At 51.6% G+C, this 13,571-nt stretch overlaps 1 protein-coding gene across 5 annotated transcripts in view; it reads right to left on the reverse strand.

Annotated features, from left to right (window-relative positions):
• Nucleotides 1-13,571, reverse strand: part of tanc2b (tetratricopeptide repeat, ankyrin repeat and coiled-coil containing 2b) — a 114,978-nt gene that overhangs the window by 23,501 nt on the left and 77,906 nt on the right. For all 5 annotated transcript variants that reach the window (XM_029250454.1, XM_029250453.1, XM_029250455.1 and 2 more), the window contains 7 exons: nucleotides 13,070-13,318; nucleotides 9,730-9,855; nucleotides 6,403-6,684; nucleotides 4,980-5,104; nucleotides 3,680-3,911; nucleotides 3,362-3,531; nucleotides 2,448-3,055 (listed from right to left, as the gene is read on the reverse strand). In XM_029250454.1, coding sequence (XP_029106287.1) covers nucleotides 2,448-3,055; nucleotides 3,362-3,531; nucleotides 3,680-3,911; nucleotides 4,980-5,104; nucleotides 6,403-6,684; nucleotides 9,730-9,855; nucleotides 13,070-13,318 — 1,792 coding nt within the window. The remainder of the gene's footprint in view (nucleotides 1-2,447; nucleotides 3,056-3,361; nucleotides 3,532-3,679; nucleotides 3,912-4,979; nucleotides 5,105-6,402; nucleotides 6,685-9,729; nucleotides 9,856-13,069; nucleotides 13,319-13,571) is intronic.

The following is a 13,571-nucleotide window of genomic DNA, read 5'->3' on the forward strand; positions in this document are numbered from 1 at the left end:
TAAAAAAGCAGGTGACAAATTGTGCGCAATATTACAAAGAACACAAGTCATTTCCATAAATACAAGAAGCACGGTTCAATTTCTTCTTGAGACAAATAATTTAAAAAGAAACAAAAACAAGTTCTTTGTAATGCTATTGGTGCTTGTGGAGCACAAGTTTTATGAATTTTTATGGGACAAGCGGTTTCAGACGATGTGTGCGCGCGTGTGTGCGTACGCATTACTACACTAATCCATCTGGGCTTGAGATGATTTCTTGCTTAAGAAATGGGCTGCTCAATGAAACAGTGCTGTAAGAGGTCATTGATTCATTTGTTTCAAAATTTTTATTGTTTTACTGTAAATTATTATGGTACACTGCTCAAAGGAGTTAAACAAAAGAGCGCTTATAGAGACACGGAGTACAGAGACACTGAAGAAACGCAAATGGACGTCAGAGCCCGCAGCACACGTCACCCAGAGGGGAGGAGAAGTGAAATGCAGAAAAATAAGGATCAAATGAAAGGCGTCCTCAGAGAAGCTGAAACTGCTCGCGAAAGGGAACGCCGTCTGCAGAGACAGAGATGCGGGAGAGGCAGACGGAGATCTTCCAGAAGACCAGAGAGATGAAGAAAGAAAGAAAGAAAGAAAGAAAGAAAGAAGTTCCAGCCGTGACTTGGCTTGCACTAAGGTCTGAATGGAAAGGGGACAACGGAAAGAGGAGAGATCAAACAGGGATGGACAGAGAACGGAAGATCTGCGCTGCAGAGATACCAAGAGCCAAGACACGCTGGAAGAAAGTCCTTATGAACAAGAACCTTTGACAGCAGAGAATGACGCAAAATGAGCACCGAAACCAAGGCAAGAAGAGAGGGCACTGGAGCAGAGGTTCCTTCAGCAACAGAAGGGGAACCGGTCAAGGTGCTCACTGATGTACGGCAACAAATGTGGAGAATTGCGCACACAGCGAGCAGGAGACTGGAGAAGATCAGTTCACATCCCAAACCAAAGGAAGGAGATACGACAGACTTTCGCACGACACCCTCAGCGCCACGCGCCAGCAAGGTGAAGGTCGTGGTCACCGAATGCACGGGGAGAGAACTGCCTGACGCCCAGGCCGGTCTCCGAGAAGGACCGGCAACACGAGACATCGCTGCTGCTGTGAGGCCCATAACTGCAGAAGCCAGAGAAGATGGACAGGAGCTCTACGCGTGTTTGACTGACTGCAGAAAAGCCTTGGACTGAGATGACGGCATTAAACTGGGAAAAATGGAGGAACCAGAACTGGCAAAGAAGTAAAGCAGGGTTGCATTCCATCCCCTAACCCTTTCACATTGTGAGAGAAGCTGGACTAGAAGAGGAGGAAGATGGATTCAAAACCGGTAGAAGGAGCACCAACAATGTTTGACACGCCGACAACAGCACACCCAGCAGAGGATGGAGAAGACCTTAAAGCCACGATTCAGTCTGAAAACAACTGGAACAGCAGGGCACGGGACTGCTAATGGTGAAGACATACAAGCGACTGAGAACTTCTGCAACTTGAGCTCAGTGATGAGCAACAAGGGATCCAGCAAGCAAGAGAAGCACTGAAGACCAGCACTTGCAGAGCTGCAGTGAAACATCTGGAAAAGGTCCTGAAATGTGCTGATGTTTCCACAAGAACGAAGACTAGTCGTGTCCACTCAGGGCGCGTTTCCTGTAACACTGCGTGGAGGTGCTGGCTGGAGGAGACTTTTAAGGGCACCACGGAGAGCCAGGAAAACAAAAAGAGATGGATGCCGGATGAAATGAAAGCAGAGCTTTCCCTGGAAACATCAGTTATAATGCTGACATTATTGTACCGAATACGTTGTGAGAAGGCTGCACTTTCATAAAAAGATGGAGGAAAAAGAAGAGGACCAGCAGCAATTAGATGGATGGACTCAAGCACAGTGACGTTGGACACAGCCCTTTCGTGGAGCACAGAACTTTCTCGAAGGACTCTGTATACGCGGTCAATGAGAGTCAGAAGTTTTGCAGAATCTGCATGCGCGCGCACAGTCCGAAACCACTTGTCCAAAGTGAGGTCACGGCGAGCCGGAGCCTAACCCAGCAACACAGGGGGCAAGGTCGGAGGGGGAGAGGACGCACCCAGGAGGGGACGTCAGTCCGTCGCAAGGCACCCCAAGCGGGATTTGAACCCCAGACCCGCCAGAGAGCGGGACCGGTCAGACCCGCTGCGCCGCCGCGCCCTGTTTTGTAGAATGCCCTTCAATAAATTCGGACACTCATTTCAATGAGAATATGCTGAACCAGAGGCTTTTGGCCATTTCTCCAGCGAAAGCTCATCAGTTATGATGGAAACGGTACAAAGAATTTCAAGCGAAAGGCATTCATCTCAGACGTAAACGTGGTACCGAATGACGGTCCACTTAAACTTCCTGTTCCCCTGACCTTTAACCTCCCAACCCTGTAGACCTGCTCACCTGGGGTCACAGAGGAACTTGGTCTTCTCACCCTCCTCCCTCCAAATGAGCCACTCCCTGAAGGACGGGTGCACGAACATGCGCGTGCCATCACGCCTCTTCACCAGGAACATGGCCAGGTTGTCCATGCGCTGCAGGAAGTCCTCCCACTCCAGGGTGCCCTGGACAGCCCCAGCGTTGATGGCCTGGTGGATCTGCTCATCCGTCAGCGGGTGCAGCGAGGCCACGGCCACGTTGAGCAGCGGAAGCGCGCGCTCGAAGGACGACTGTGTGGGGAAGCGCATGTTGCACTGCAGCAGGTAGACCTCGGCCAGGTTGACCGGCACCACCTTGTAGCTGGAGCTCTTCAGCACCAGGTAGCCCTTCTCAATGAGGTCAAAGGTCAACTTCAGGTACAGGTAGGAGCCCTGGCTTAGGGCCTTCAGGTGGGCGCTCAGTTTGCCGAAGGTGGCGTTGTCCATCTTGCCGTTGAGCGAGATGTTGTTCTGAATCTCTGGGCTGCTGTGGATGCGGTGAAGGATGTAGCCCTGTAGATCCTGGTCGATGGCCTCGTTCTCCTCGAAGCGGTCCAGCGAGATGCGATGGAAGGGGAGAAGCTTGGTGATCTCCTGCAGCGGTCAATGCGGTAAAACAAGCCGGAGAGGTAAAACACAAACAAGTGAGCAACGGGAGAATGCTGGGGGTGGGGTGGGGGCACTTTAGCTTCTTTCAGCAAAGAGCATGACGACGAATGTGAATTTTGGAATCTGGCATCAAAGAAGATTTCAAGAATGATGAGAAAATATTAATGATACTAAACTGCACAAACTGGATTTCCATTATAGCTTTCCTTCTTCTCGCAAAGAGTGGCCACAATAATGACATACCACGGTACATGGTACATGTGAGTGGTGGCGAAAGACCACGCAGCCCACCTGCAGTGTGGTCCTCACGGTCACCACGAGCTTCAGCCAAGGAGGGAATTTGCTGATGGTTCTGTTCAGGAAGGAGACGATGGTGTCTCCGTAGTCCGGCTTGTGGAACTCGGCCTCGTTGAGCCCGTCAACCAAGACGATGAGGTCTTCATTGCTTGTGATTTTTCTCTCTGAAAGGCAGAGCTTAGCGTCTGTCGACTGAAAAAAGTCTCCCTTGAGACACGAGAAGGCGCCTGCTTGTACTACTTGTATGTTTTGGAAGCAGCAAAGGTCAGCTCTGAACTCCAGCAGCGTGTCCGGCGCCAAGACGCTCCCTACCTTTGTAGAGGGCATCTAGGGGCTCCAAGACGCCCCGTGTGAAAGAGGCCAGGGGGTCCTGGACGCAGGAGCGCAGGCTCAGCACGCTCTGCAGGTGGGGCTCCCGCAGCAGCTGCTCCCGGTAGGCGACGAGCTGAGGGGAGCGGCACAGGAGCGCCGCCACGTTGTGCACAAACTCCGGCACCAGGCACGTGTAGGCATTGTCCGCCTGGCAGTAGTGGTACGCCACCACCTGGGGGCGACACGGAGACGTTCACAGGGAGAGCAAACGGCTCACAAGGGGTCAGGTTCAGAGGTCCGCGAAGCTGGATCCCCTACGAACAACATAAATGAAGAAAACCTTATGATCCGTTTGTGCTACATTTGTGCCGATTTCTGCCGTTCAAAGCGCGGTTCTATCTCTGTACCAATTGGAGATAATGGAGGTTATTTATGTGGCACGTGAGGTCACCAGCCCCCCCCGTACCAGTTTTAGGGGGGCTGGAGTGACGTCACTTCTGAAAAAAATAAATGTTAGTATCTCAAAAACTACAACGGCACAAATGATCATTTTTATGCCACAAAACAGCACAAATGTAGCACTAATGAATCATAAGGTTTTCTTTATTTGCGCTGTTTGTAGGGGGGCAACTTCACGGAGCTCAGGTTCATAGGAAGAGCGGGGCAGAGAGGAAACGAGATGGCGTGTGAAATCAATCGATCCGCTCAGGACGCACGGACCTCGCAACAAAGTGCAGTTCGGAACCCAAGTGCGCAGCACCGTAACCCCGTGGCGACAGACTGACTCCGACTGCGAGTCTCCGTCAGCGCAAGGGAGCGTCGGCGCGCCGGAACGGGACGGCCGCTCGTGCACAGGGGTGTCGGCGAACGTCCCCGGAAGGAAAAGAAGCGAATAGAGGCTCCTGACAGCTAGCGCCACACGTCTCCTGCGGGACACGCAGCACGTAAGCGGGTGTCGATTTCAGACGCCGGGGGGTTAAGACACTAAAGAGAGGGAGAGGGGGAGGGGACCAGCGCAATTATTAACGCTCTGAGTTAACGAGGAATAACAGCCCGACTGAAAACTGCTTTCTGCTCACATGAATATTTCATCAGGCTTCACAGCAAAGTTGTTTTTTCTTATTAAACACATCTCCATAATGCGGTGCAGCAGTACCAGGGTGCAGATGGCCACATGGCAGGGTGCGCAAGGCCTGGCCACGCCCGAGAGCAGCCGTCCCCCTTTCCTCCGGCACGGATGGACAGTCATTGCGACTGGGGGCTGCGATAATGCGGTCGCGTCGGCCAGCTGAGGCTCTACCTGAGACGCCAGTCTCCTCATGGCCTCCTCCTGGCGCCGTCTCATCTCGGGCGTCCCGGGACAACTGCCCCCGCCCAGCGTACCGTGGGGGGGCTGCGGCTGGCTCAGGGGAACGCCCTCGGCGTCTGAGTGATAGGAGACAAGGGAGAGAATACTTCACAGCTGCCCTAGAGCCCATCACACCAAACCAAACATACATTTAGAAGAAAAGCAGCACAAGAGAAACGCATGGAAACATTCTTTACACTTACATTTATTCATTTACATTTATTATTATTCAATCTATTCACCCACTTATGTCATTTAGTCACTTAGTTACAAACATGTGGCTCACATAATTGACAGGGTTACTTGGTTCCATGACAACTCCCCGTATTACCATCATTTCTTCTGGGACAAAACAGAATCGGATGAAGGACAAAAATCTATCGCCGAAAATTTTATCACCAAATTAAAAGGCATGAGAACCGTAACACCGATATTTTTTATATTTTTAGATATTTTCTTCTAACAAAAACTTCTTCCTGTTTTTTATGTTACACTTTCATTCATTCACTATCAGCAATCGCCCATTCAATGCCTGGAATTTTACTATAGTGTATTTTAAACATGGTTTCAAGAACAGCTAAAGAAATGGAGCTTTTCTGCACCGGAGAAACTTTGTACCAACAGCGAAGGAAAATTATGTCATTTAGTAGTGTCTCTTTTTTATCTTTTCTTCTTATTGGTACCATAACGTGTTTTCAGGAAGACCGCAGTTTTACCCTGTTCCTGGACAGCTTGTGTTGTAAACGCTGTAGTTGTGTTTGTGAAGAAGTGCTTCACTGCGAGTGTTCTCTTTTCCTCTTGTACAATTAAACACACCGGTACTCAAGGACTCCTTTCTGCAGCAGCACTGGGGCTTAGTGCGTGTCTAGTTTTCCCTAAAACGACTGTCTGACTTAACGAAATCTGGACAACGGGGTTGTTGAACGCACTTTCTCCAACCGTTTCCCTCAGCGACCCGCGTTGCGTAGCGGAGTACAAGGCGAGCCGAAGTGCCGGAACTGCACCGCTCCTTGTCCGAAAGGGTGCATCTCTATTAAACGTACAAGTAAATGTAAGCGTGTGCCTTCATAAGCAGCTGTCACGTTTTGCGTGGTACAGGATCACGTTACACGCGAGTAGAGGCTGAAAAGGAAAGGAAAGAAGGGCTCCGGTACAGAGCTGGAGTTTCTACACCTGATCTCGGAGACGCCTCCATACCGGTACAAACCATAGGCGTGCAAACGTACGATGCTGCGTGAAAGAGAGCTCAGTTTATAGACAAACGGCGACAATCATACGTTGTGACACAGAAATTCACACCATTAAGGGAATAGATGCATTCGTGTTCATGTTCACGTTCGCACTGGCCCAGACTGGGCCGTGGAGGGAAGCCTACGTTTGGGCGATGCGTGGGGGCTCTCGGAGGCGATCTGACGCATGCGGGTGCCGTGGCAACTGAGCGCCACCAGGCGCGAGACGATGGCCGTCTTGCCGTAGCCGATGTTGCCCACGACCACGACGCCGCGGTTGGTGCTGCCGTCGGAGCTGCTCAGCCGGGCGTCGATCTCCTGGAAGAGCCAGTCTCGGCCCGTGAACACCGAGTCCACGGTGATGCTGGGCACCTCGAAGAGCAGGGGCTTCAGGGAGATGTCCGGGGCGCGGTAGGGAGCGAAGCGCACTGGGGGGGAGACAGGCAGGACTGCGCGTTAGGAAAGAGCAACACGCGGGACCGCGTCCTCCATCGATGACCCCGCACGGAAAAGTGACGTCACGCGATCGATGGCCACCGGAGACGAGCTCCACTTACACCGTCTGGCCTGCGAGCGCCGCAGTACTTCTCCTCAGCGTCCTTTCGTTCTTCCCCACATTCCTGGTTCACGTGCGGCCTGTGTAGCCCGTGAGCATCTTCGGTTCATTCCCAACCGTATCACTGACATGACGACGAATCCCCAGCGCAGCTTGTGTGGCTAAACACGCAAGTACATTGCAACATTCACACGTACGGTACGTGTAACACTTGATGGCATCCCGTGACAGTGTGAAACACTGTGATATTTCGGCGTGAAACTGTCTGAAAGGAACAGTAACAGTCCGCTGCCCACAAAGCAGAAAGAAGCCTTGATTTGATGGATGTGAAATATTAATGTACTCTGACAATAAACTGTAGTCGATGACACACCGTTATGTGAATGACAACACAGGTTACCCATATGCGAAGGTTCCTCGTGTTTATTGCTAAAATGACACATCTGCGCTGAGCTTCGACTCTGCAGTACCACCGTCCACCGGGTGGGGGGGGTGACCTTCAGCCGTAATGACTGCAACTGTGCTCATTTGTGTAACAAAAATGTCATCGGATCTTTTCATTTCTGGATACAGTGCCAGTGCTACATGTGCTCTCGTTTCTATCGTGAGCACAAAGACTGCACATGCTCATAACTGGTTCACGTAGGCCGATTATGAACGCGTGTGTTTTGGGAAGACACCGTCCCGTCTTAGGGTCAGGATAAAAAAGTGGAACCCGAGCAAAGACGGCACGGCTGGTGAAGACGGTGCTGAGGGGCTCAAGAGAAGAGAGGAGACATAGGCGAAGGCAACGGACACATGTGGATGCTAGCGGGGGACACACACATTTACACTTATTCACTTAGCAGATGATGATTTTCTCCGAAGCAACTTCCAATGAACTCTATGTAGTGTTATCAGCCCACACACCTTATTCACCGCAGTAACTTACACTGCTAGATACACTACTTACAGTGGTTCACTCATCCATACATCAGTGGAACACAGTCTCTCTGTGTCACTCACACACTATGGAGAACCTGAGCAGCATGTCTTTGGAGTGTGGGAGGAAACCAGAGCACCCAGATAACATGCAAACTTCACACAGACTGAGTGGGGATCGAACTCACGTCCTCACACACCAGGCAGGCACCGAGAGACAGCAGCGCTGCTCGCACACACACACAGTGCAGAGAGCAGGCACAAAGCTGTGCCAGGGCTTCTGGGGCCCGGCGTTCTCACACCACACACAACCACGCTGCCCCAGGGCTACAGGAGTCCATCTTTCAGATGCTCTCTTTCCACACCCAGGACAGGCAGCTGAGTGCATGTGACCCTCTGCTGGTATACAGCTTCTGCTGCGCTGATGAGCAACTTGAAGTCCCACCTATTTACACAACGGGAAATGTTGACAGAACAGAACTGCTCACGTACCATAGTACCTCCACGGTGCTCAACCACAACTTCCTCCCAGCAGTAATATAAATCGAGAAGAACTCAAATTAAAAACAAGTCGCAAGTGACAGCTGTGCATTTTCTTTAGCTGACTTCATACATAAATAAAGTTAACCGCAGAAATACAGCAGCGTAACAGCGCCATCAACAAGCTCGAGCTCCGCTGGCAGGTGACTGGCCCCGCGTTCCCCTAAGGGGGGTTAGCTCTACACACACAACTCGGCACGAAACCCTGGGGGTCAGGAGCGGCTTCGCTGACAGGTAGCGCGCAGTGGGTCTGCCGCTGCATTAAATATTTAGAGGTGCACAGCATTATGAACAACACACACACGCACACACACACACACACACACACACACACACACACACAGAGTGCTCAATGGATAAACACAGCTGCGACAGCAGCCTGTTTGTAAAGTCTTTTATTTGCTAGATAGGTTCTGTAAAAGTCTTGGATGTAGCCACAGTAAATAAAAAATACACTGTAAACCTCTTACTAAACAGTTTTTTTTTTTTTTTTTTTTTAACTTTGAGAGCCACATCAATATTAAAAAAAAGCAGTTTAAAATGACCGAAAACAAATCATCTCCACAAATTCACGTTCGGTGCTGACTATTCATCGATCCACCCCACAGACGTGCAACACCTGTCCTCGAGTCATGACACTCGGGAAGAGCAGACAGGAGCTGTAAACGCTGCAAACGACTTCACTTGATCCACCCACATCCCTAGTCTGTCTGCCTGCTCTTTACTGTCAACTAAACAAGTGTCAGTAGGGGGGGAATCTGGTACCATAGTGGTTAGCGGTGCTGCCTTTGGGCCCAAAGGTCGCAGGTTCAAATCCTCCTCCAGCTGCAGTACCCTTGAGCAAAGTACTTACCCTAAATGGGTAAAGAAATGTAAGTTGATGATGAGAAGTAACAGCTAAATGTAAACTAGAGGCTGTTTGTAGAAATGCAGGTTGTGTTCGCTCTGGAACAAACTTTTTTTTCAAAACGGAGAGCGGTGTGAGCGAATCCCATCTCCTGGCCGGAAAATTGTCCAGAGAGGCTGGAGCCCTTGGGGGCCTTGAGACATGATGGCAGAGGGCACAGTAACAGCAGAGAGATCCCTGCAGTGGAAACACTGCCGTCGTCGCCGCCGCCGCCACCGCCGCCACCGCGCAGCCCAGTAAAGCAGCAACGCCCTCTTAGTCCACAAGCCAGTACGCCGTGAGACGTCCGAACTAGTGACCAGAGCAGCTGCACCTGTCCTCACGGAGCTACGGGTGAGCGCAGCCGGACGAGCGGGGAAGCGGGTTTGTCTCTCTGGATTCCACCTGGCCGAGGGGCCGAGAACACATTTACCACACCAGGCTGCTTTGATGTTGAGTAGTTGTCCGTCATGGTTCACAGACAGAACGCTCAGGCACACACACACGCAAAACAGCCTCTTCGCAAGAGGGTCTGGAGCTGGTGTAGGACGGTGTGTGTCACCTCCTTACCTCTCAGGTCCTGCCCGGAACGGCCGGTCACCACGGTCTGCCGCGGCATCCGCAGGGACGTACGCAGCGGGGTGTGTCTCTGCTCGTCCAGGTAGGCCAGGTCTTCCAGGTGAGCCGAACTGGTGGCTACAGTGATGAGGGAACGAGAGCAGTGAGTGTCGGGATGGAGAAGGAAGCGGCCAGGTAAAGAGGACAGAAGGCAGAGGGATGCAGAAATGAAGCAAAGAGGGAGGACAGGGAGAAGAGCACTGGGACAGTCCTGCAGCGTTGGTCTTGTCTTGTGAACGTGGACACCCCTTGGACACCAATGTGGATTTACTCATTAGATCCCATCGCAATGCGGTGGTCCCAGCCCGCATCTCCTAGGCCTTCGTGGAGACGAAGCCAACGCCCGGCTGTCTGGGTCTCAACGCCGCAGGACCCAACCCGAGTCACAGCGAAATCTGCAATGCTGACAAACACCAAACATCCGCTGCTCCCTCTTGATCTTACTGCTTGTGGACTCGACCGGTGTGTGGAGGAGGCGTGGCCTTGCTCATTGTGCCGCCATGGGGCGGGGCTCGCTGTGGAAGGAGGAGGAGCGGACACTTTGGCAATGGCAGGAGGATGAGAATGAGAAACGCAAACAGAGTCGAGATCTTTCTTATTTTCTTCAGCGCAGCAACTCGAGCGGGTGCAGAACCCAGAGGGGGGGAGGCAGACGCACTCGAGAGCTTTGTCCTTCACGAAGAGCCCGGCTAACTGCGTACGGCTGCGGCACAGATCTGAGCAGCAGAGACGGGACGCAGGCGACGTTCGCTTCGCTGCACTTGCCGACGTGTCGAACCCGTGTCTCTTTGCAACTCCCTGTCACTACTCCGGTGGAATATGACTTCACGACTTTTCCTTGCTGCACACACGCACGCACGCACGCACCGTAGGGAAACGACAGACAACGCAGCTGAGGTCCAGCGAGAGACTGTTGCCGGGTTGTGTCCCCAGTCCCTGTGTGTGTGTACATATCAAGGCTCTTCACGGACAAAGAGCAGTGGAGGAAGAGTCAGCAGAGCCCTTCTCTGGGCAGCTCTGGATGAAAAGCTGTTTTGAAGGAGCCTCTTTGGCCCGGTTCTGATCCAGTGACTGGTGCCACTGAGGTGCGCACCCGCGTTCACAAGTTTGTGCGTCAGCATTTCCGTGAGTACGAATGGCGTGCGGTCACGTGCGAGCCTGTCACACACATACGCGCTTCCTTCCCAGATGCCCCAGCTTCTATTTCCTGCCAGAGATACCCAGGAGTCCTGAGCCCTCGCAGCTGGACATTCTGGACATACAGCATCCCACATTCCATTGTCCAAGCTGCACAGATGGATTGTGGGAGGGGGTAAAGATCTGGGTGTGTTGACCGTCTCTCCTCCATCCCACTCAACAGAAGTAGTGAAAATGAAATGTGCATCACAGGTATGAAACAGTAACTGTCCCTTCACACTCAATAACTGGTTGGACACCTTTAGCAGTAATGACTGTAACTAAACCCTTCCTGTAGCTGTTGACCAGGGTCTCACATCATTGTAGAGGAGTTCTGTCCCACTGCTTCATGCAGAACTGATTAGGCAGAACTTTCTTCCATAACTAAATTTTTTTCCCTTGTACTGCACCGAATGGTCCCCTTGGGGTTCAATTTGGGGTTCAATATCAGACGGGCACTAACCCTTACAAATTTCTAGTCTTACAGATTTCCGTTTCGTCTCATTTGCAGACTAATTGGGCGAAAAGTAAATTCTGATGTGTTCATTCTTCTTTATCTAAGAGATATAAATGTGAACTATTTTAGCAAGAGAAGAGCAGCTGCTGGGGCTGAAAAACACATGATATAGTGCATTTTCGCATGGAATGGGAGACACCTGAAATATGTGCTGAACAACAAACACGGGAGTCTTATGAAAAGTTTGGGATTATGTATTTTGTGTTAGAATGTTGTTTGAGCTGCGTGGCCTTTTCCCATGTCAGTCTTCCCGGATAATCCCTAAAATGAGTTACTTTGACATGAAGTGACACACACCTGGATTCACTCACACACAAGCCGCCGTTCATGTGTGTACCACGCAGCAATCACACGAAAGACACAAGTAGGGTGTCATTGTGTTCTTCCAGAGGAGAGCAGCTTCACACTGTATGAGGCATCTCTGAGCCTCCATTCATCAGGGCGTCGAGTTCCACGCGGTTCCACGCGGTTCCTGTCTACGACGAGATTCCGACTACCTGCCTCAAGCAGGAGCGAAGCTCAGGGTTCAGTCGCTGCTGATGGTGTCTCCTTTCACACGTGACGCGTACACAACTGGAGCGCCATACACTTTCTAATACTGACCGACCAATGTCAACGACCGCTTGTCCCGAGCAGGGGCGCTGGAGCCTAACCTGAGAACGCAGGGCGCAGGGCCGAAGGGGGAGGGGACAGGGGACATGCCCGGGACAGGACACCAGTCTGTTGCAAGGCACCCCAAGCAGGACTCGAACCCCAGACCCGGCGAAATCTCCCCACACCACCATGTCCCCTACTCCATACACTTTCTTTCCAGACTAGTCAACTTCCAGTCTGGCCGTCGGTCTTTCTTGTATTTTAAGAACAGGGTTAGGGATTGGGGTTAGGGTTAGGGGTTAGGGATAAGGGTTAGGGACTAAGATTTGGGATAAGGATTAGGGGTTAGGGTTAGGCACTAAGGTTAGAAATAAGGATTAAGGGTTAGGGGTTATCGTTAGGGACTAAGATTTGGGATAAGGATTATGAGTTAGGGTTAGGGACTAAAATTTGGGATAAGGATTAGGGGTTACGTTTTAGGCACTAAGGTTAGAGATAAGGATTAGGGGTTAGGGTTAGCACTGTGTCTGCCTGATGCAATAAAGGGAAACACCCTTGATGGGATCTTTATGCTGTACTGTATTTAATCTAGGGGGTGCGGTGGCGCAGTGGGTTGGACCACAGTCCTGCTCCCCGGTGGGTCTGGGGTTCGAGTCCCGCTTGGGGTGCCTTGTGACGGACTGGCCTCCCGTCCTGGGCGTGTCCCCTCCCCCTCTAGCCTTACGCCCTGTGTTACCGGGTAGGCTCCGGTTCCCTGTGACCCCGTATGGGACAAGCGGTTCTGAAAATGTGTGTGTGTGTGTGTGTGTATTTAATCTATTTTCGTATCACACTTGGTTGCTTTATATTTGCTCTCATACTTCAATATTTTTCCTGTAGTGTTAAATGTGTGTGAATGCACATCCAGCACGTGAGAACGCCAAAGAGTTCTCTTAGTCTCGGACGGGGCCGGCAGGGCGGCAACAGGCAGGATGCACGCGCTTCGCATCCTGGGACACAACTCACCTGCCACAGAGTTGGGCCGAGGCATCAGGTACAGGGGGATCGACTGAACCGAGTGGCACGAGATGCTCTCCAGGTTCCTATCGGGGATCTTGTTGAGGCTGTAGGTGGAGGCGGTCATGTTCTCGTCCACGCGGTACAAGCAGGAATCCATGCCTGACTTCTGGGACTGCCACAGCTTCAGGTTGCCCCGGTAGCCCTCGCCGTGTTTACCGCCCCTCTCCATGTTCTCAGAGTAACTCGTCAGGGTGGCTGTAATGAGGCACAAATGCGCAGAGAGCTGCTGACGCCAAAGACGGAGCCAAAGAAAGCGTACAGATGTGCTGCACAAATGAATGATACAGTTACAATGAATACACTGGTTCCTCATCTTACAAAACTAACAGGGACTGGGAGTCTGTTTGTAACTCAATTTGTTCATAAATGCGAAGTCACTGTTACCACTAATTCACAGTCACTAAAAGCTCATTAGTACAGACACCCCTGACTTCATTTGCTGATTTTG

The sequence above is a fragment of the Scleropages formosus genome, chromosome 3 (assembly GCF_900964775.1).
Source record: "Scleropages formosus chromosome 3, fSclFor1.1, whole genome shotgun sequence".
NCBI classification, from domain to species: domain Eukaryota; kingdom Metazoa; phylum Chordata; class Actinopteri; order Osteoglossiformes; family Osteoglossidae; genus Scleropages; species Scleropages formosus.